Below are 24,204 nucleotides of genomic sequence, written 5' to 3' on the forward strand. Positions count from 1 at the left end.
GTTGACCCAGAGACCTTCTCCATCTCGTTTCCATAGCAACTGCCGTCTTTGTCCGCATGTCACGTCAAACCTTCAGAGATATCAGAGATATCTTCAAGAAATATTGGACAGTCGTATTCTTCCCACGATAACGTGGTCAATAGAATGAAAGTCTGGTTAACGCTGGACAGAGGTGCAATAAAACGAGATGGCGTCCTTTCCGGCTGATCATGTCACCGTATAGAGGTCAACATTCAAATGGCCGACAATGATTTCCTTTGCTATTCACCCTGTCCATCTCGTATTAGGTCATATTGCTTGGGTTGTACTGCATATTCTATACGATCATTGTATAATTTTACCGAAATTGCATAATAAAAATTTATCACAGTCCTGCTGGGTTCGTTTTGTTGTTTGGGGGTTTTTTTCGGGGGGGGGGGGGGTTATCAGAGGGAAAGAACACTCGACAGTATTAACAGTTTTTGACCAGCGTACAGAACTTCAACGTATAACGTCTGATTATTTTATTGCTCTACGTAGCGTAGCGGTATGTCACGTTCCATAAAATCCTGGACCATGGAAAAACTCTAAGACTTGTAAAAACAAAGAAAAGGACTAGCAAAATAAGCTCATTTCAATGCAAGACAGTAAGGATAAGGCCGTTGAATATATCCCTGTGGTTAGAAAGGGCGATTCGCAGTGAAGTCGATGTTATCTAGGCCGTGCCCTGAATACGGGGACATTGACTGAATTATATCAACGCCTGCGCACTTGGATTTCCAAAGACTAAAACCCTTTTGTACTACAGCTGTCCTCTGACAACTCCCCCCATGTGTTTCTTGGTACATAAACATATGAAAGCTAACTATACCCCAAAAAATAAATACAAAAACAAAACAAAACTTATCACTTTGAAAAGTCATGATATACGATTAAAGCCATCCCTGTTGAAAAATACCGTAATCATTCGCCCATACTGTTATACGTAATTTACTGATATCAGTAAATTGGCGCATGCGTTGCCTTTCATGGCTGTACGAACTATCATCCGCAAAGATGACCTACATGTGGTTGCATGCAACTTCTTTACACCATACCAAGGCCATGTGCCTAGATACAGGGCAACGAGATATTGGGATAGCGCGACATAAAGTCAAATATGTTTTACGGCATGTTTTCCGCATGCTACGTCTTTTTTACGAGGTATTTGTCTTACAGTAACGTGAGTCATAAATCTCCCATTAACTTCTTCCGTTGTTTGTTTCGTCTGATGAGTACCCTCGAAAGAGGTCAAAGGTCACTTTACCACAAAGTGAAATATCTACACATGTTATTTATGGTCAGTATCGACGTTGGATACCGTCAGCGACTGAAATTATTGGTTGATTACGAACAGAAGACAGCCGATCAGCAGGAGGACACGCCCTGTAAAGAAGCAGAGGAAACACAGTAATTCCCCCGGTATAGCGCCCTCTATAATTTGAACAGTTGTAAGGTGCCCATTCTATGGTCAGCAAGTTGGTTCAAAGCATCGTCCCATACAATCCATAAATGAAGCTCCGACTATGACACTTTTTATGGTCACTCAGTCAATCTTTTATCATCCAAATTTCGGCAATGAGCATTGCGGCAGTGACAAACATGTCACACATCGATTGCAAAATATGACTCGGACAATTTAAAAGCCCACGGACTTAAATGCTGGCAGCACACAGTAAAACTTAATAGCAAAAGTTCGTAGGGATAAAATCACAGAAATGCAAAATAATAGACGCTAGTTAATTCTGTTCGATTGTCCGATAGATCTGTTGATAAACCAGCCTTAAAATCGGTGCTCTCAAACGGTAACCAGATGGCAGCAAGTCAAATTCATGATGTAATAATGAATGCTAAAACTGAATTCAAAGACGTCTGCCAGTTACTACACTACACCAATACTGAGGCTAATTTGAGGCCGAATTCTCGGCATCCTTTGAATCTTTGAATTGGAGGATGATGTTGCAGAATGGTATGTTTTAAATTTTGCTTGTATTTTTGGAGGGGAGTCAGACTAATACTGAGATAGTTGGGTCAAATGAGATTGCCGGGTGGAGCAAATCTTATGTTTTTACATTAATTGCTTGCCATGTCGACTTTACCATTCATGTATCTTCATCAAGTGTCCAGCAGGTACATCTATCACATACCTGTCATCGTATTTCTTGACGGGGTTCCGTTCCGCAAATAGGAATGTTGAGCATCGTGGGCGATTTCAGCCGGGATGAATTCGTGTTGGGTTTGAGAGAGCAGAACTTTGATCGAAGAAACGACGGGCATACCTATGTGGGGCTTCATTTTACCTTCAATGGGAAAAAATATGTATAACAATATAAACAAAAGCAAATTCATTTTCAAACTTCTAACGTCTCGTCGCTGTGATGACTCTTGTTGCTAAGGGAGCGTTCAGTTATTATGGCCGGGGTGGGCCGGCAAAATCCGGGGGGGGGGGTCACCTCAAATTTGAAAACTGCAAAAGGGGGGGGGGGTCATGTATTTTTCAAACAACTCAGAAGGGGGGGGGGTCATTTAATTTTCATAAGTATCCGTCCCGTCAAAAAGCAGTTTCAGTGTTCAGAAATATTCTGGGAGATAAAAATGATTTAGTGCATGATTTCATTCTCTGAAGTTATTCACCTGTAAATCTGAACAAAAGTATAATTATCTGTCACATGAACATCTTGACTTGACAACTCTGAGGCTTGTCTTATTGTAAATCAAGCTCACTGCACTGAGGGCGATGAACAATTCCTATTACTTACATATTAGAGATATAGCAAGTTTTGTCAGGGAAATTATTTAACAGTTACCTGTACTGAGGACCAATGAAAAGTTAAATAATACTTTTAGGTGAAATCCCAATATCATAATTGTTGTCCACATCTGAACTTTTAAATACCCTATTTGAATCAAGTACATTTGTATCAATTATCAAACACCTATAAAAGCACAAATTAATTTAGTTTCAGCATTGTAAAAAAATTATTCATAGTTTTCTCATAGACTCCAATGTATAGTGAATCAACATTTCGGTGAAATTCCAAAATCCAATTTCTTGCACACATATCAACCTTTAACCATCCTAGGCTAACTAAGTACTTTAAAATGAATTATCAAATGTCTATAAATACACAGATTTTGATAGTTTTGTACTGGAAAAAAATTATTCATTTTCCTCATAGACTCCCATGTACAGTGAATCTACTGCATTTTGGTATAATTCCAAAATCCAATTTCTGGCGAACACATCCATTTGTTACCACCCTAATCTAATCAAGTACATTGATATCAATAATCGAGAGTACATAAATACATGGGTTTACCTATTTTTGTATTGGAAAAAAATTATTCATACTTTCCTCAAAAACTCCCATGTATAGTGGATGAACATTTTCAGTGAAGTTCCATAATCAGATTTCTTTTACACATAATATGCACCTTTAACCATCATTTTCTAATCAAGTAAAATTATGTTAATTATTGAACATCTGTATATGCACAAGTATACCAAGTTTTTCATTGAAAAAAATTAATCACAATTTTATCATTGACTCCCATGTATAGTGGATGAACATTTTTGGTGAAATTCTAAGGTCAAACTCTTTGTCCACATGCCAGTTGTAACAACCCAATTTCATTTAAGTACATTTATGTAAATTATCAAATATCTATACATGCACAGATATAGTTTTGCATTGAAAAAGTATTACATACATTTCTCATACATGTATGAGAAAATATTGTATACCATGTATAGTGAATCAACATTATCAACAGCTGATTTTTAATTAAATCCAAATATCAAAATTTGTACACACACGCTTGCGCAAAAATATTGCGATCCACCAGTAATTTCTGTCCAACCCCTTTGAGGGGTAATTTCAAATTATAGCAAGTCAGAAGGGAAATCTGAGCATTAACACCTTTTGAGTTTGTAAGGAAGGTCATTTGAAAAAATCTAAGCTCTTTTTTGGGGAGATTTTATTGCTCCATACCCCCAGGTGTTTGTGTGTGCAGCTTTACTCAAGCAATGTGGGGGGTCATGAAATTTTTGTCATCTTGAAAGGGGGGGTCATCAATTTTTTGGTACAATGGGTAGGGGGGTTCACTTATTTTGACTGATGCGCAGGAAGAATTCGCCGGCCCACCCCGACCATAATAACTGAACGCTCCCTAAGAGCATAAGAGTGTTTTGCATCCCAGAGCGAGCTCAGCTGGCTTGTAGTCCCCGTTGCCAACCATGAAAATACCAACGAATGCAATTTTCAGATTTCAGCTTTGTTCTGTTGATATCATATAGGGTGACACGATGCTATGTTGTTATTATTCAATAGCTGTCATCACAGTCTATTCATGAGGCCATGTAAATCTGTATAGGCACCACGAGTACTGGTTAGTCTCCATCTGGTCTTACGCTAGTCATCAGCCTATAGTCATTAGTATATATGGTGGGAATGATTTCACACAATACCTCAAATGGACTGAGGTATCAGTTATCGTACTGTAGACCTTCAGAAATGTAGTCCAATTAAGGCAGGATAGACGCATCTTTTTTGTAATATTTCTATCACATTGAAACAAACACGATAAAACAAATACATTTTTGCTGTTTCCAATCTTTAAGTACATTAGAATACGAAGAATTCCCCTCCTCAATACAGTGAATATGCCATGTGCAATGTTATTCTTGACAAATGAATTGTTTCAAACAAATTGTTTCTCAGCAATGGCTTTGGACATTACATACTCACAGGCTGTATTCATGAGTTGAACATCAACAATTAACTTCGACATGACATTTGTAGATGAATAAGGTATCGTGTTTCACAAACGGAACACAAATGTACTGGAAAATACAGTTCATCAAAAGATACGGCTGATTTAATTATAAGATGAAAGTAAAGACATTTTAATTACTGCACACGATGTTGGGAGGCGCTACTTTGAGTAGGAAGAAAAAGGTGTACATTCAATATTAAGCTAGAGTCACGTACGTGTTTGTTTCTCTCTCTGTCTCTCTCTCTGTCTCTCTCTCTGTCTGTCTGTCTGTCTCTGTCTCTCTGTCTCTCTCTCTCTCTCTCTCTCTCTCTCTCTCTCTCTCTCTCTCTCTCTCTCGCTCTCTCTCTCTCTCTCTCTCTCTTCTCTCTCTCTCTCTCTCTCTCTCTCTCTCTCTCTCTCTCTCTCTCTCTCTCTCTCTCTCTCTGAAACGCAGGGACAACGAGAAAGCATAAGCGGCCTTCCTCACAACGAGTTTTGCAACACACTCTGACCTGTTTGGATGTCGACGGGCCCGGAAGGCAACAGGAGATACCAGGCTTGAAAGAAGCCAAACATATTTACATCGAGTTGTTGCACGTCTTTGGTCCTTGTGAATCGACATGAAATGAAACCGTCAGCATAGAAGCCCTCTTCATGAGAGACACCATACTGAGAACGAAGAAAAGAAAATTAAGAAAATAAATAAGGTGTCTAAAAAGTACCCACAGCTTTGATTCGATTACCAGTCATAATCAAGCATTCGTCATCATGCTGTTTAGTGTGACTCCGTCAGTTCAATGGTACTGACCAAAAGATGCATCATGTGTGTAGCTGAAAATTTTACTGCACTACATCCACACAGGCGCCACCAACGACATCTTGTAGTGTCCTTTTGGCATTTCAGCTAAAGCGTGACAGGACAATTGACCCGCTTAGTTTAGTTCTGACGGATTACAATGAACAGTGCTTGGGGAAAATTCATGTGACCATAAAATGTTGAAATATCTTTGTAGTCTGGCATGATTAGAGGAAATATACTATACAGAATGACCGAAAACTAAATACTGCAGGGCTTCTTCTAGAAAAGCCAAAAAAAAAAAAAAAACACTGAAAAACTGAATAAGACCATCAGGTCGAGATATTGCAATCACAAAAACTGAACCGTGAGTAACCTCATTCTGTCTTTGCAAAGTTAAAAAGCGACATCATTTGGACCACATTCACAAGAACACGTTAGGGACTACTTTTTAATAATTGCATGAGGACGAAAAAGCGAAAGAAATCCTCTCCTTCCTGGTTTTGTGGCACAAACTTGATAATTTGGTGTCAAATAACAATGTTCGCTCGACGCATGATTATTCCGAAACGGTTTTAATTGTGTACGCTACTCATGAGAGAGTTCCTTCGGAGAGGGCCCAATCTTACCAGGTCTTGGTTGTAATTCCGGTGTTGTTGATTGTAGGATCTGCGGAGGTGAACTGTTCCGTTCACGTTAACACAAGAATACACGTCATCATGGCCCTGCAAAGAATTGTTTACAGAAAACAAGAGTTGGTCAGTCTCAACTATCCTTGATAAATTATCGATTTGTATTAATGGCGCTCATTTATAGCGTATGATAAAACAAGCAGTCGACGTAGAGTGCTCTTCGTTTATTCCGCACAGCTTTGCTTGGTCAGCATGAGGCAGTCTCCCCAACCAACAATTATGAATGGGTCCCTGCTCGCATAGGAGCATAGCTTGGCTATAGCAACGTTAGCCATGATGTTAGGATTATATGACGAGGCAAAATAAAACATCGATTGATTCCCATGAGGGCTGATCTTCATTTCTTTACAAAGTTACTGATCTAATTTAATTTAATTTACAGTAACTATATTACAATACAAGTGGCCAAAATCACGTTAAAGGTTACGGGCTACCGGCCGTGAGCGGTGCGTTGCAGTCACATTTCACTGACTTGAATTGAATTAAACGCAATAAAATAAACTGTGAATTTTAAATAAACTCAAGACTGGCGCCACGCCATTAATCGAAACGAGGCTGTATTTCTACTTCTGAAAAAAATGAATCGATAGTGTTTCTCTGTCATGTTAATGACCCCATCATTCTTCTTTTAAATATTTACCTTCTTGTCTTTTGATGTGTTTGAAATAAGTTCACGAACGGTCACGGTTGGGGTTAAAATTTAATTTTGGTTAGAGTGGTGTCGTTGCATTTTAAACGGATACCAGTATACCGTAACGAGCGTGACATTTTGTTCCGTAGAGGGCGGTCATACCGCACTGTTTACAAGGGCGCTTACGTCAGAAAGACTATCGGCGTGCAATGTTCAGATGTTGGGTATTCAATATATGACCTTTAAGTCAATACTTGCGCTTTTATTTAGGTCTAATGAAACTGCCTCGTTGATTTATTAAGTCGGTTTAATCGAGAGAGACATTTATGATCAAATATTTGCATGCGTGCTAGCGAGCGAGCGAGGGAGATATACAGTGAGAGAGATGTAAATACGAGTGATCCTCCGCGCCATGTGACAACATTTGCTTAGCGCCGGAAAATATCTCACGATAGGGCGTTTTCGTGCAGAAAGTAACGTTAAAATGGAGAACACTATCATGTAAATTTGAAAGCAAAACAACTGACTCTATCGTTAAACCTATAAGCATTTTAAGATTGAGTTAAAGCATACAGTGGTCATACGATTCTGATCTCCTTAAGTTTGTCAGGATAAAACTTTGAGGACAAAAGTAAAAACACAACTCAGAAGCGACACAATTTACTGGTTCTGTCTCGAGATAGGTAGCACGCACTAGGCCCACTCAAAGTCGCCTACTGAGTGATCATTTAGTGATATATTGCGATCATGATTTATGCAGAATGGAAGAACAGGCGATGTGTGTCATGAATTGAGTCGTGGCGGAGCACGCTTTTACGTTAGATTGTAATTTTTGTTCCTCCGGTTTACTCGCAATCTGTTTAATCGGCAATCGATATGTACAATCAACCTCGGTGAGGTTGTTCGCAGTTTATTTTGAATTCATGTCGATGAAGACGTCATTAGTCGTCTTGGGTCCGTTCCCCTCTCTGAGTAATTTAGACTTCGGCAGACAGTCTCGGTATTGGCAAGTGCACGATAGCTCACCAGTACAATGGTCTTGACAAATTCATATCAGTTGTTTTTAAGAACGTGCAGTTTTCAAACTCCCGGACAATCGTCTTCGTTCTGCACTGCAAAACTTGTTATGAAAATAATGCTTAAGAACAATTAGTTTCAAAAACACTTGTTCAACTGCATAGCTACGATGGAACTAATAAAAATCGCCGTATAGCGAATAATGGTCTTCCATTTTTTCCATAAAAAATGTTCCACTGTCGGATTGGAAATCACCCGAACTAAGGGATATTATAGGCGTAAGCTTACAGCTCAGATTTTCACCGCTCTGCATCTCGCTTGGGCTCACCTGATGTTCATTTGTTTTATAAAATTCTGTCTGTTGAGTTGAATCGACCCTGCCCCAATTCATCAGTACCACTTTAAACGTCATTTTACGGCGTGAGTATCGTGCTAAGCTGAACGCTCACGATTTGATTAATCATTTCTCTGCCATGCAGATACGGCAGTAAATTTAAGGTGAGTTTTTTATTGGGAAATACGACCAAAGATCGACAACGTTTGTGGCTTGAATTTGCGACTATGTACCCGAGGGCAGGTGACCATTTACCCGACATAAGGAGAGCAAATTGCCTCCTGCCTTGAGTGTATAGTCCCTTGTTAGGGCTATAACGTTTTTCATTACATGTCTCTCTTACATAGTTTTCACTCCAAATTTTTGGGTTTACAAACAAATGACAATCATACTTTCATCATCAAACGGCGCATCGGTATATTTAAATCACTGTCGTATTATCAAATATTTCGTGCATAATTTTGTTTTTAAAAAAAGCAAAACAGTATTTGCTATGAAAAACATGTAATTTGCTTATTTTTGAATCTTGAGGTTGGTTGTCAAGTTTGAAAATAAGCTCCGGTTGACTTTCAGTCAAATGATGAGTATGCGGCCCGCTATGCTATCAACGAGTTACCATTGAATCCTATGGAGCGCGCGACGTTTGATATATAACTGTATGCGCACTTTGCTGGAAAGTGAAATCTCTAGCTGCCGTACGCGTTTTGACATGAACAGAAAAAAAAGGAAACAGAATGTTGCGGATAGAACTGTACTAGAAAGAAAATTTATCACAAGTTGCGGCTAAGCGACATTGAATGAGAGACATGACAGAATTATATGCAACATTGCGGCGTTACCTCTGGAGTTTCAAGGAGCGATGGTTTAAAGGTTCCAGACAAAAATGTCAGTTATTTCAAACCATAATTGAATAACTGAATTCCGAAAGGCCAGTTGCTTTAAGGGTCAATAGCTGTAAGTTTTTGATAATATTTCAATTGTTTGTGCGCCATAAAATGCACACATTTATCTTATTCTTCTTCCTAAGGTATGCTTCTACACACAAAGTAATAGCCGTGTCAACACGATGCATTGCATAGGAAACATTGGTTACAATGACTTTTTTGCCCCTCCGGTCTAGCAATTATGTTAGTAGTCAACAATAACATTTGACATTACATATACACGGGTCATACAGACAAGATGTGACTATATGATTTCAGGAGCAGAACAAAAAAGTGTTTTCCTGACAGAATTAAAACACATGAAAATATACTGAAAGTAAGACGTGCTAAAAGTTACAGCTAATGGAGCGAAGAGAATTCGAATTCACCGCTCCAGATAACATGAGAAAGCGACTGCCTTCATAACCTACGTATCATGAATTAAAGACAGGTGTTGTCAGCGATACTCTGTTGATTGAAAGACGCAAATATATGAGACGGAGGTCGTTGCAGTGGTGTGGCCATATCTACAATCCTTGAAAACAACCGCGGCCGTTAAGCCCGACAATTTAGGGCTTCAAGTTGCCAGGCGTTCCAATAATTTTCGAAAGAGTTACGTTGTGAAATTTCCAAACGCTTGCAAGTATGATTTGCAACTGAGAGCATAGCGGAGCTTCAGATGTCACAATATGTCACCAAGAGTGACAGAAGTAGCCGATGTTGACAGAAGCATGCGACTGAAAAAAAATAAATCTTCGAGACAGATTGGACAAATAGTCACATATGTTATAGTGTGTAAATTTACTTTCGACAAGCCGTCTGGCTTCATTTCAGCGTAGCCGGAGCCGAACCAGTTTCAAAGACTCGCCTTTCCTAATAACATTCATGGAACTTACCATGTGCATGTCGTAGGAAAACCCCACCGCCACCCATCCGGTCGACTTAGCTTGCAATTCAAAATGGACAACGTCCTTGGTAATGGCCTCTTCAAATGTAAATAGGATCTCGCAGCCCAGCTCCCGGCAGTTGGCAGGCCACAGCACACAGCCTTTCTTCACACCGCATCCCTGGGCCGAAATCCAGATCCCTCCTGAACTGACCCACTCCGGGAGAAGTGTCAGCGCAAATATGAGCAGTCCCCTAGGAAGCGACATTTTTTTACGATAGATATTCGTCGGCGTCCTTCCCCAGAGAAATTAGCCTTTTTCAACTTGGAATGAGATTATAAAGGCTCTGACGAAATTATCGCCGTCGAACACAAAACAGGTGATCACATCGGAAAGGAGCGAATATCGACGCCGCCCATTGACTGCCTCGCGAAACGTGTGCTTACTCGGCGGTTCGATAGTGGCTGATAACTCCGACGAAGACGTCCAGGTCAACAGCGCTTAAAACCGAAGGCAGTTCTCAAATATGAATACGACACAAGCTCCCTCAAACCAACATATCATCCGAAACCACGTTGAAGTATTTCTCCCCCACCTTTCCGCCTTCCTTACCATGAATCGTCATCCCCGGTCCCGAGAGCGTAATCAAGGCTTGCCTTCAGCCCAGCGTAGAATTGCACGCACTGTGAGTCCAGCTTTTTACTGCCGAAGAGGGAGACAGTAGTCTCACTGGATATAATCAGCATGCACGATGCAAATAGAGAGTAAACGGCTGCAACGCCAGAATGGTAAAGTAAATTAAATTTCTACAAATGGTGGCTGCCAGTTGTGTATTATCTGGCATCGCCGATGGAGACGTTCAATTATACAGAGAGCAAAAAAAATACGAGCTGTTTGCAGGAATATCAGCCAACGCTTGACGGGAACCGTCAAGAGCATACCGACGGGTCAAAGGTCGTGCCATGGTAATATTCGATGCAGGTACACATGATTCGTCATTGCTGACGGTTTGTTTTCCATTTAGTTAATTTCTTTGTGGTATTGTGGAGTGTTTTAAGCCTGCTAATCCAATCATAAGTGCTACTGAAGATTATTAATCTCGATTGAAAATGAATAACCCGAAACTTTGTTCAAGACATCAAGACTGTGAATGGTTAACTTCGGACTGGCACTGAAGAATAACCATCGGTAATTTCTACCGATCGAAATCAATTTATTTGAGATCAGGGCGTCATTTTTGTTTATTTCCCAACGTCCCTAACGAACACTTTGAATCACGCATTTTATCACCTCTGTTTGACTGTCCTTCTGAACATCATTAGCGCAGCTCGCAGCTCACAAACGTGGCAAGCAGTAATTCTACGAGATGCAATTCAATACCAAATGCGCTGTGGTTTTGAGACAATAAAAGTAATCACTCCGATGGGCACGATACCGTCACATCAGAACAGACGTAATTAAATCAAATCGAAACGGCAGCTCCTAAGCCATCGTATAATTGTCAGTAAAGTAAAATCGTCGATGAGCGTTGACAACATCCCCGTGAAGTAATGAACGACACCACCGATAGAGGCATAACGAAGCAGGCACCAAGTTTGTTGAACAACATGTACGTACACAGGCGTGTGCATATATATATATATATATATATATATATATATATATATATATATATATATAATATATCAAAGTGGGGTATTACATTGCTTGATATATTCAAATATATATATGTATGTATGTAAATTATATTACCTACATATGTATACACACACACACACAATATATATATATATATATATATATATATATATATATATATATATATATATATATATATATTATGTCCTTAAAGTTACGAAATTGTAATGTTGTACTGTTGATTTTGACGGTTCTTTTATCGAATAGAGGTAAGAATTATTTCGGTCGGGGAGATCTGCTGCAATTTTTCATTTTCATTTCAAGTTTAAAATTGCGACGTTTTTCCAGCATGTCAAACGAAAATAATTAAAAGACAGAGACGCCGGCTGTAACCGTCCCTCAATCAATTCCCCAATTCCTGTATAATGATGTAACACATGCAGATTCATGATCCTAGGAATTTGCGCTGATTGCATTTCCACGAGTCGATCAGTTGATGAAATTAAAAAAAGTGCGAGAAAGAGCCTAAGGAGCCTTCACTTCATTTATTTAATGAGATTTGATTTATTGTGGTGAAGCAATCGATTCAGGGGTTGGGGCGTTGCATCCGTTGGGCATTTGTGTGAAGTTAAGGGTCGGCGAAGTATTTTCTTCCTTTGCTATGGTCGCCATCGATTTGAAACCTACGGACGCTTACCTGTGGTAAGATGTACGAGGTGAAATTCAATGTAACCCTGTATTGGGGAGTGGGGGGGCATATCGTCAACAAAGTGCACTTTGAGACTGGCTCGCCGAGGCAGCAATGGTAACGAGAAGTTTGACTTTCAAATTTTCATGGGATTAAATGGTTACGAAGATTTGGTGCATGTTTGGCAAAATGCTTTTCCATACGTGCCTCCTTGACTTGCACTTGATATGTAGGTGAGCCAACTTATCATGATAATGTTTGACGACCACAATTTTTCCTTTCTCTATCATTGGATGGGCGTGATCGACGATTGATCGTGCATTCGAAGTCTCTAAGTCGTATCTCTACGCTAGAAACATTGATTTCGCACACGCGCAAGTCGCCCTTCGAATTTCCAGACGGTGCTGAGTGCACAGAAACTGTTTGCTTTGAATATGGTTCGAAATATAGGGACCCTTATAACGGATACCCAACTTGAAAACCCAGATCTTTGAACTTTCGTTGGTAGGAATCCACCTCTTTGATAGCACATTCTGAAAAACGACAATCATTATCACTGAATTCACAACTGAATCGTCAAAGTACAGCAACCAATTGTAAAACTCTACATATATTTTCTCAAAGCAAAACATTCGATTTTGAATATCCAAAAAAGCTGAGTGTAAAGTCAATAAAGGTGATAATAAAAATTGCCTATATTTCACTGATCGACAGCTGATCTATGTGGAGTAGTTTACACCCCACAAATGGGGGAAATGTCAGTCTGATCCGGACGGATCGTTGACGCGACGTTAGGTCGAAACGTAAACGGAAACATCCCTTGAAGGATATTTATTTTCAAGAAAAAGACAATTATGGAGGCACTAGAAATGATGTGTTCCATAGCACGATAAGAATAGTCAAGGCGGTCCCTAGATGTCTGACAGAACAAAATCCTTTAAAATGGAATTATTGTTAATTTATTAAAAAAGCCTCAATTGATAATGTTAAATTATTACGGTAACCTCAGTTAGTCGGTACTGCTTTCTCCCTGCGTTCTCTCAATGTGACACAAAGCCTGGAAATTTACAGAGCGGCCTTTTCTTTCTGACTTTCCCATTTCATTTTGATATATATTTAAAGTCTGATCGCGGATCTCTTTAACGTAAATCTCACAAAACCGTCTGTTGTTTTCTTTGATTGCCCTTCGTGATAAGCTTACATACATCCCTGAAGCCTGACAAGACCTGCCGTATCGGGGTTACAAATTTTAATAGTCTTAAGTGTATTTTTACTAAATTGAAAATCTTATTAGCACGCGGAACGCAGAACTTGTGTTACGAGGTGATGGAATTGAAATAGATCTCTCCACTAAACGGCCTGTAGGCTTTCAGGTAACAAGTAGAATGAATGAGGGCCTATGCATTTTCATGAACACTCCGCTTGAACTCTTCACTCAGGTTATCTTGCCATGATTGGCAATTTGCTGTGATTGTTCAAACTCTCGTCTGTTTGACGGCAACGACAGAAGACTCAATTACAACTTGCATGGCTCGCCTACTGACTGGCTAATCAGTGCTCGCCGGGGAGAGACTAAATTTAGCATCGACTGGGCCCCCTCGTCTCTGAAACATCAAAGTTAATGACGGATATCTTATCTTTTAAAAGAGGTCAACCAATTCAAGACGAGACTCGACATTCAGATTATCTCATTGGCAAAAGGAAAGCTGTGTTGAGTGAACGGCGTTACCGTTGCCGGAGATGATACAACAGACATTTTGAAAGAATCGTTGTTGTGACACGCTCCTGACAAGGTCTATCTACCAAGAGTGGTATGAATCAACACCAAGTTTTTGTAATGATCGATGGTGAAAAAATAAAATTTAATCGTGCATTCATCAATTTATTAATTGATTAAAACCTTCATTTATTAATTTGCTGATTTAATTGCTCGTTTGTCATTGATTGATTGATTTTTAGCAATGGAATGAAAGCAAATTTATTTATGCATTCCTTCATACTGCCCTTCATTTATTCAACATTCATTATTTCACTTATTTATTTATTTATTTGTTACGTGTCATTCATATATTCTATTTGCTACTCCTAAATTCCTCGTTTGTTGATACCAAATGTGACTCGCCCGATCAATGATGACGGGCCACGGCTTCCCCGTTTTGAACACATTAGATGTACAAGGTTGCATATATCCATCGAAAGTCAAACTTTCTTGCTAATGTCGAAATCTTATACGTTGACAATATCGCCAACACGCCATTCTCAAGCGTTCTGTGTAGTAATTCGTTCGGAGTTGAAACTGCGATTAGAAGCTGTGTACTTGGAGAACAACTACGCATGCGCATGACAGTCGTACATGAAATAGACAGACGACGTTGCCGTTTATATTAGTCCGTGGGCTGGAGGGGCCCACCGTGCACCCCCCCCCCCATAAACCTACTACATGGGTATTTTTTTGTTCTTTGGGATCTGCTGAACTAGAAAAAAGATGTTAACATTGGATATTTTGGGATGCACTACCTGTCTGCACTGGTTTTTGATTTGTATGTACCGCAAAAAATGGCGAAAAATGGGTAGGGGTAAGGGGTACTATATCCTCCCCTAAATTGAGTAAACAAGCATGAAATAGCACAAACCTTACATTTTTGGAAAGCTCAGATACTGCTCTTTCTAAGGAATACCAACTTTAGCAAAATTAATTTGTGTACATAGAATAGGACGACTTTAAAATGAATTTTTTTGACAATTTTGAAATTTTTTACCCAAAATACCATGTAACAATTGTGATCTACTTTTTATTAAGCAAAATTTTCACAACTTTTTGTGTTTAAATTATTCATTCCGACATATTAAACAAGAAAAAAAGTGTTAACATCAGATATTTAACTATACACTACTTCTCTGGCGTCAATTTTGAATTGCGTGTATCTGTATGGGGTGTGCAAAAGCTAGGGGTAGGGGTACAACATTCTTTCCTTGATGAAGTAAACTGGCATGAAATGGCATATACCTTATAGTTTTAGAAAGCTTAGATACTGGCCTTTCTAAAATGCATAAGTTTTTAGTAAAAAATATGACGTCATAGAATTGGATAACTTTAAATCGATTTTTTCTGGTAATTCAGCAATTTTAACCGGAAGAAAATACGATAACTATTGTTTCCTCCCAATGAAGCAAATCAAACAGATTTATGGATGTTATTTACTAATTGCAATGTGCTGAAGAAGAAAATAAATGTCAAAATTGGGTATTTACAATCCATTATTGTCCCTGCTCACTCAAATTGCAAGTTTTGCTACATTGGTATATCGTGAATGGGCATTTTATTGTTATGCAATGAACTAATGCACAGCCTTAAAAAGATTTTAAAACGCACACACATAGTCATATTGCCATTTTCTCCTTAAAGTAAATAGATTGTTGATGACTGTCTATTTTTATAATTTACTTTTTAAATATTTTCTATGAAATAATTTTGATAAGACGTATTTGGAAAATTGTGTATGCCTCCTTGTCTTACTTATACAGCAAGCATTACTAACAATCTATTAGGCCGTGGGCTAGAGGGGGCGTCTACGTGCACCTCCCCCCCCCAACCGCACAGGATAACAAACCTGTATTTTTCAGAAGCCTTGGGATCCCTAGAATAAGAAATAGGATTTTAACAGACAAAATATAGGGACTCAATAGCTGTTACGGTCATGTTTTGAAGGGTGCCGCAAAATCACGATTTTGTGACCCACATGGATTTTTGTCAAACCTGTCTTCATGTACGTCATCTGCTGAGCTTACTGTTTAACATGACCTGGCTTATGGGGTATCATTAGAAAGGTGATGTATTCTTCTTGATAATGTTATATAGCAATATGCAATATCTTCTATAGTTTTTATGAAATAGGGCCATGATTTACCCCATACCCCAAAGTTTATGTCGCAAATTACTGTCAAAACTAATCTAAATTCTACCAATTATTTACCTAGACATAATACAAAGGGTAATGCTGTGTATTAACTTTGTGTTATTTGCTACAGGTACATGTTAGAAACCTGAAATAAACTTTTGACAGAAAAATATTGGGATCCTGTAGCTGTAACAGTCATATTTTGAAGGGTTCCGCAAAATCACAGTATTACTGAATCACATTCGTTTTTGTTAAACCTGTCTTCTTGTAAGTCTTCTGCTGAGCTTATTTTGAACATAAAGAGGCATATGCGATATCATTTGAAAGTTAATTTACTTTTCTTCAAAATGATATATTGCAATATGCAATATCTTCTATAGTTTTCATGAAATGAGACCAAAACTTACCCCATACCCCAAAGTTTATGTCACAAGTTACAGTCAAAACTAATGTCAAATTCTACCAATTATTTTCCTAGACACTTTACAAAAGGCAATGCTTTGTGTAAAATATATTTTATTTGGTACAAGGACATGTCAAAAATATGAGTTAGACTTTTAACAGACAAAATATTGGGGTTGAATGACTGTTACTTGCATGTTTTGAAGGGTACCGTGAAGGCAGAGTATTACCGATTCGCATATGTTTTTGTTAAATGTGTCGTCTTGTAAGTCATCTGCCGAGCTTACTTCTTACCGTAACCTAACTTATGGGCTGCAATTAGAAAGACAATTTATTTGGCTTTAAAATGACATATTGCAATATACGATATCTTCTATAGTTTTCATGAAATGAGACCAAAACTTACCCCATACTTCAAAGTTTTATGTCGTAAATTACTGTCAAAACTAATCTTAAATTCTACCAATTATTTACCTAGACATTATACAAAAGGCAATGCTTTGTATCAAATTGTTTTATTTGATACAGGTACATGTTAGAAACTTGAAATAAACTTTTAACACAAAAATATCCGGATGCTGTAGCTGTAACAGTTATATTTTGAATGGTACTGCAAAATCACAGTATTGCCAACTCGCATACATTTTCGTTAAACCTGTCTTCTTTAAGTCGTCTACTGAGCTTATTTTTATTATAACGTGGCAAGTTGGGCATCATTAGAAAGTTAATTTACTCTTCTTTAAAATGATATATTGCAATATGCAATATCTTTTACAGTTTTCATGAAATAGGACCACAACTTACCCCACACCCCAAAGTTTTATGTTCCAAATTACAGTCAAAACTCATCTCAAATTCTGCCAACTTTTTACCGGGACATAATACAAAGGGCAATAATTTGTATTAAATTTAGTTTATTTGGTACAGGTTCATGTTAGAAACTTGAAACGAACTTTTAACAGAAAAAATATTGTGATGCTGTAGCTGTAACAGTAATATTTTGAAGGGTACCACAAAATCATGGTATTGCCAACTCGCATACATTTTTGTTTAACCTGTCTTATTGTAAGTCATCTGCTGAGCTTTTTTTTAAACATAAGTTGGCTTTTGGGGTATCATTAAAAAGGTTTTTTTCCTTTGATATAACATATTGTTATATACAATATCTTCTTTAGTGTTCAGGAAATAAGACCAAAACTTACCTCATACCCCTAAGTTTATATTGCAAATTACTGTCACTACTGATTTCAAATTCTACCAAGCTTTTACCTAGACATATTACAAAAGACAGTGATTTGTATGAAATTTGTTTTATTTGCTACATAGACATGTCACAAATATGAGATAGACTTTAACAGACAAAATACTGGGATTGAATGGTTGCTGCTGTCATGTTTTGAAGGGTACCGTAAAGTCACAGTCTTGCCCACTCGTATGTGTTTTTGTTAAATGTGTTATCTTGTAAGTCATCTGATGAGCTTACTTTTTACTCTAACCTATCTTATGGGCTATCATTGGAAAGACAATTTTTGCCAGAAAGCAACCGACATATTGTAATATGCAATATCTTCAATAGTTTTCATGAAATAGGACCAACACTTACCCCATATCCAAGATTGGCAAACTGCAAAGTTTTAGAACAGATGTAGTTTGCAAATCAAACTAAGGGCTGGGGTGATGAGATGTTTGCTATTTCATTACAACTTAAGATGATATTACAATATTACAATGCATATTACAATATGTCAGTCGCTTTCTGGCAAAAAATTATATCAAAGGAAAAAAAACTTTTTAATGATACCCGAATAGCCAACTTATGTTAAAAAATAAGCTCAGCAGATGACTTACAATAAGACAGGCTAAACAAAAATGTATGCGAGTTGGCAATACCATGATTTGTGGTACCCTTCAAAATTTACTGTTACAGCTACAGTATCACAATATTTTTTCTGTTAAAAGTTCGTTTCAAGTTTCTAACATGAACCTGTACCAAATAAACTAAATTTAATACAAATTATTGCCCTTTGTATTATGTCCCGGTAAATAGTTGGCAGAATTTGAGATGAGTTTTGACTGTAATTTGGAACATAAAACTTTGGGGTGTGGGGTAAGTTGTGGTCCTATTTCATGAAAACTGTAAAAGATATTGCATATTGCAATATATCATTTTAAAGAAGAGTAAATTAACTTTCTAATGATGCCCAACTTGCCACGTTATAATAAAAAATAAGCTCAGTAGACGACTTAAAGAAGACAGGTTTAACGAAAATGTATGCGAGTTGACAATACTGTGATTATGCAGTACCATTCAAAATATGACTGTTACAGCTACAGCATCCCGATATTTTTTGTGTTAAAAGTTTATTTCAAGTTTCTAACATGTACCTGTATCAAATAACAACAATTTGATACAAAGCATTGCCTTTTGTATAATGTCTAGGTAAATAATTGGTAGAATTTAAGATTAGTTTCGACAGTAATTTACGACATAAACTTTGGGGTATGGGGTAAGTTTTGGTCTCATTTCATGAAAACTATAGAAGATATTGCATATTGCAATATATCATTTTGAAGAAAAGTAAATTAACTTTCAAATGATATCGCATATGCCTCTTTATGTTCAAAATAAGCTCAGCAGAAGACTTACAAGAAGACAGGTTTAACAAAAACGAATGTGATTCAGTAATACTGTAATTTTGCGGAACCCTTCAAAATATGACTGTTACAGCTACAGGATCCCAATATTTTTTCTGTCAAAAGTTTATTTCAGGTTTCTAACATTACTTGTAGCAAATAACACAAAGTTAATACACAGCATTACCCTTTGTATTATGTCTAGGTAAATAATTGGTAGAATTTAGATTAGTTTTGACAGTAATTTGCGACATAAACTTTGGGGTATAGGGTAAATTATGGCCCTATTTCATAAAAACTATAGAAGATATTGCATATTGCTATATAACATTATCAAGAAGAATACATCACCTTTCTAATGATACCCCATAAGCCAGGTCATGTTAAACAGTAAGCTCAGCAGATGACGTACATGAAGACAGGTTTGACAAAAATCCATGTGGGTCACAAAATCGTGATTTTGCGGCACCCTTCAAAACATGACCGTAACAGCTATTGAGTCCCTATATTTTGTCTGTTAAAATCCTAGGGATCCAAAGGTTTCTGAAAAATACAGGTTTGTTATCCTGTGCGGTTGGGGGGGGGGGAGGTGCACGTAGACGCCCCCTCTAGCCCACGGCCTAATAGATTGTTAGTAATGATTACTGGATAAGTAAGACAAGGAGGCATACACAATTTTCCAAATACGTCTTATCAAAATTATTTCATAGAAAATATTTAAAAAGTAAATTATAAAAATAGACAGTCATCAACAATCTATTTACTTTAAGGAGAAAATGGCAATATGACTATGTGTGTGCGTTTTAAAATCTTCTTTTTAAGGCTGTGCATTAGTTCATTGCATAACAATAAAATGCCCATTCACGATATACCAATGTAGCAAAACTTGCAATTTGAGTGAGCAGGGACAATAATGGATTGTAAATACCCAATTTTGACATTTATTTTCTTCTTCAGCACATTGCAATTAGTAAATAACATCCATAAATCTGTTTGATTTGCTTCATTGGGAGGAAACAATAGTTATCGTATTTTCTTCCGGTTAAAATTGCTGAATTACCAGAAAAAATCGATTTAAAGTTATCCAATTCTATGACGTCATATTTTTTTTACTAAAAACTTATGCATTTTAGAAAGGCCAGTATCTAAGCTTTCTAAAACTATAAGGTATATGCCATTTCATGCCAGTTTACTTCATCAAGGAAAGAATGTTGTACCCCTACCCCTAGCTTTTGCACACCCCATACAGATACACGCAATTCAAAATTGACGCCAGAGAAGTAGTGTATAGTTAAATATCTGATGTTAACACTTTTTTTCTTGTTTAATATGTCGGAATGAATAATTTAAACACAAAAAGTTGTGAAAATTTTGCTTAATAAAAAGTAGATCACAATTGTTACATGGTATTTTGGGTAAAAAATTTCAAAATTGTCAAAAAAATTCATTTTAAAGTCGCCTATTCTATGTACACAAATTAATTTTGCTAAAGTTGGTATTCCTTAGAAAGAGCAGTATCTGAGCTTTCCAAAAATGTAGGTTTGTGCTATTTCATGCTTGTTTACTCAATTTAGGGGAGGATATAGTACCCCCTACCCCTACCCATTTTTCGCCATTTTTTGCGGTACATACAAATCAAAAACCAGTGCAGACAGGTAGTGCATCCCAAAATATCCAATGTTAACATCTTTTTTCTAGTTCAGCAGATCCCAAAGAACAAAAAAATACCCATGTAGTAGGTTTATGGGGGGGTGCACGGTGGGCCCCTCCAGCCCACGGACTATATGCTCCGGGACTTGAATACGCATCATCGAACATATTTGAGTCTGTACAGCAGAGCAGCTACCGAGCACGTTCAAGGTCACACATGATATTGCAGAGTGCCTACTTCTTTCTCAGCCGAAAATGTCAACATGAATTATTTGCTGTTGAACACCAATTGCTCAAGGACTTTAAGCATAATGGCCAACTAGAATAATAAAAGAAAAATTATCAGAGGTTTGTCGTCCCAATCTCAACGTTTATGTGACCAACTTGACCAACCTGGCCTAGCTGTTCGTTTCGATGACGTCATAGTAATGTACTGTTTTATGTAAAGGTGGCAATTAAAAAATTACGGGATACAACAAGCTATGCGAAACTAAATTAGGGCGTTTGAAATCGTTTTGAAGAATTCTAACCGACTTATTAATTTGTATTCGGGAGAGACGTCGGGTATAGGTCCACCCTTGGTAATTGAGACAAATTGATGGAATCAAAGATTAAATCGATTTGGGCTATTACGCCGCCATGTGTAAATGAAGAAGAAATACAGAGTGGCAAATTCTTGAGACCTTCCTGGGAAGCTTAGCAACCGGGGGCTTTTTAATTTGTCGGGCGGTATGTCGACGTTACAAGTGGGCATCAACAGCCGACAAGTATGGTACTGACTAGCGATAAAAAAACTAGTATATCGCTCATACTTCGGTCCACATATGCAAAAATAGACGGCTGTAAGTGCAGAATCCGATATGCTGAAACACGCCAACCGCCATATACTATGTGATATACACGTCAAATCTCCAGGTGCGGGACCGACAGTTGATGTTGCCATGGGGAATTGCCGCGTAGATGACCGCCGGCAACTTGAAACCCAGTACGGATCAATGTTTCGGCGTTCGCCATGTCCCGTGTCGGTCGTATATATACAGCTGCGCGTTCTCAGTGTTTAACCCTGCCGAATGTTGATGCTCGGAATAATTGAAAATCGCTCAAACGAAATGACGTTTTGACAGACTCGCTTTACGCCCGGCCCACGCGCGTTTACACGAAGCGAAAATTTCATCCACACATAATCACATATAGAAAACATGCACATCGCCTATAGAATAGATTCCTATAGCCTCTGCCGATTAGAAGATGTGGTGTTTAGGCACGCTAGTGTACATTTATTCGGCTCGTGGCTTTCCAGATGCACACGGAGCCTCGTCGACCGCGCAAGCTCCGGAAAGTTTGGTCAAAATTTGTGTTTCACCTATTATGAATTGTCATCTGCCGCCATAACATCATGGCATTTTAAGTTAAACATGCTGGCGATTCTGTCTTACAAAAAGATCAGCAGAGGCCATAACAAAACCCTTGGTAAACAGTTAATGCAAAAAATGTCTGCATTTTAAAATCAAGACTTGCGGATATGTGTAGACATTAATTTTTTGAGGTCAACAACCACGTTGCTGTATAATGTGCAGCACCAAATCTGCACCCAAATGTATCTGAAATACGTATATGATCTGTTTACATTAAGCTTCAAGTTCAATTTTGCAGCATTAACTGCTGATTGTATTTCCCAGTCTTATCACAGAACACCTATCGCACCATAGAGCCCTGGCGCTCCCAACAGACCATAGCATATGACATACAGAATGCAGAACACGTACCACATCGACTTAACTCAAAACGCTGCAACTTAATTACTAAATTGACTTCTTATCTATTTCTCCTGTAATATGTCTACTCTGCATGCGGATTACATGCCGCCAAGGCAGGACACCGTCTACCATCAGCTGGATTTAGCTGCCCCATTCGTCACATGGAGATGGACGGTTCTTTTTGCAGCAAAGAAACCAGGTACAAGAGCAGGGCAAAAATGAAGAGAGTGTTTCAACAGAGAGAGAGAGAGAGAGAGAGAGAGAGAGAGAGAGAGAGAGAGAGAGAGAGAGAGAGAGAGAGAGAGAGAGAGAGAGAGAGAGAGAGAGAGAGAGAGAGACAGACAGACAGACAGACAGACAGACAGACAGACAGACAGACAGACAGGCGCACACACACAAAGGCACACAGAGCTGAGAGACACATAGACAGACAGACGTGCATACCTCATATATTATAGGCTAATGCGTTATTTTACACATGTGATATAGCGGTGTATATATATATATATATATATATATATATATATATATATTATATATATACATGTGTTTGTAATATATAAAATATAGGCCTACATATACATATATAAACTTTGTATGTATTCTTGATGTATGTATGTATGTATGTATGTATGTATGTATGTATGTATGTATGTATGTATGTATGTATGTATGTATGTATGTATGTATCATGTATGTATGTGTCACAACCGTCATATGTACACTGCAAAGCATCTTGGTTACTGATCGTTGCATAGGTTCAAGTTCATTTCTTGCTCTATCAGATAGTCTTACTTTTAAGTCCTTAGGAAAAATAATTTGATTATGTTTCATTGAAACATTTAACGCGCCCCTAAATTGCTTGCATCACTCTCGGCAGCAGTCTATCACTGCCATACAAGCATTTGAGATTCACTGATGAATATTTCAAAGTCATTCCGTTAATAGAAAACACTTTGACTCAATTTCAAATGTATCGCTATGAATTATGCATGGCGAATAATAAATAATGCAAATGCCAAGGCGGCTCGCGAAAAAGTTGAATGTTTGATAGACCTTGTAAATTGCACGGTTCTTTCTGTACAACTCACATATAGAGGCCATATTTATTTTGTATAATGAGCTTGTCTTCTTCTTCGTCTCACTGTGAAATACATGCCATTAAACCTGTCAGCTTCAGCAGATGAAGTATATGCTGCGATGCCCTTTGTCGCGTTCCCTTGATTGCTCTTTCGCGCCTTTGCACTCTTGAACCAACTGACGATGCATACAGCTGCTCGTCTGACACGCGATTCGGATTGCCAGCCAGAGCGCACGTTCACGTTGACAGCAAGCTCGCATTGATTCTGTCAACTCTCGTGCGCTCTTCACGTAATCTGGGAATGTCATCCAAATGACGCGAGAGTCATCTTTGAGCGTAGAAATTGAACCGACATTCGATGGCGAACGGTTCTCAGTGATCACCCAGTATCAGAAAAGTCTA

General features: G+C 38.1%; 1 protein-coding gene across 1 annotated transcript; it reads right to left on the minus strand.

Annotated features, from left to right (window-relative positions):
- Positions 1-458: 458 nt before the first annotated feature.
- On the minus strand, positions 459-10,993 carry LOC139131231 (DOMON domain-containing protein FRRS1L-like). Its single transcript, XM_070697205.1, has 5 exons — positions 10,063-10,993; positions 6,199-6,294; positions 5,286-5,442; positions 2,166-2,318; positions 459-1,404 (listed from the first exon to the last, which is right to left on the minus strand). Exons 1-5 carry the CDS (start codon positions 10,318-10,320, stop codon positions 1,355-1,357), a joined length of 714 nt encoding a protein of 237 aa, XP_070553306.1. The 5' UTR covers positions 10,321-10,993; the 3' UTR covers positions 459-1,354.
- Positions 10,994-24,204: the final 13,211 nt, after the last annotated feature.

Source organism: Ptychodera flava, chromosome 4 (assembly GCF_041260155.1).
Source record: "Ptychodera flava strain L36383 chromosome 4, AS_Pfla_20210202, whole genome shotgun sequence".
Taxonomy (NCBI): Eukaryota; Metazoa; Hemichordata; class Enteropneusta; family Ptychoderidae; genus Ptychodera; species Ptychodera flava.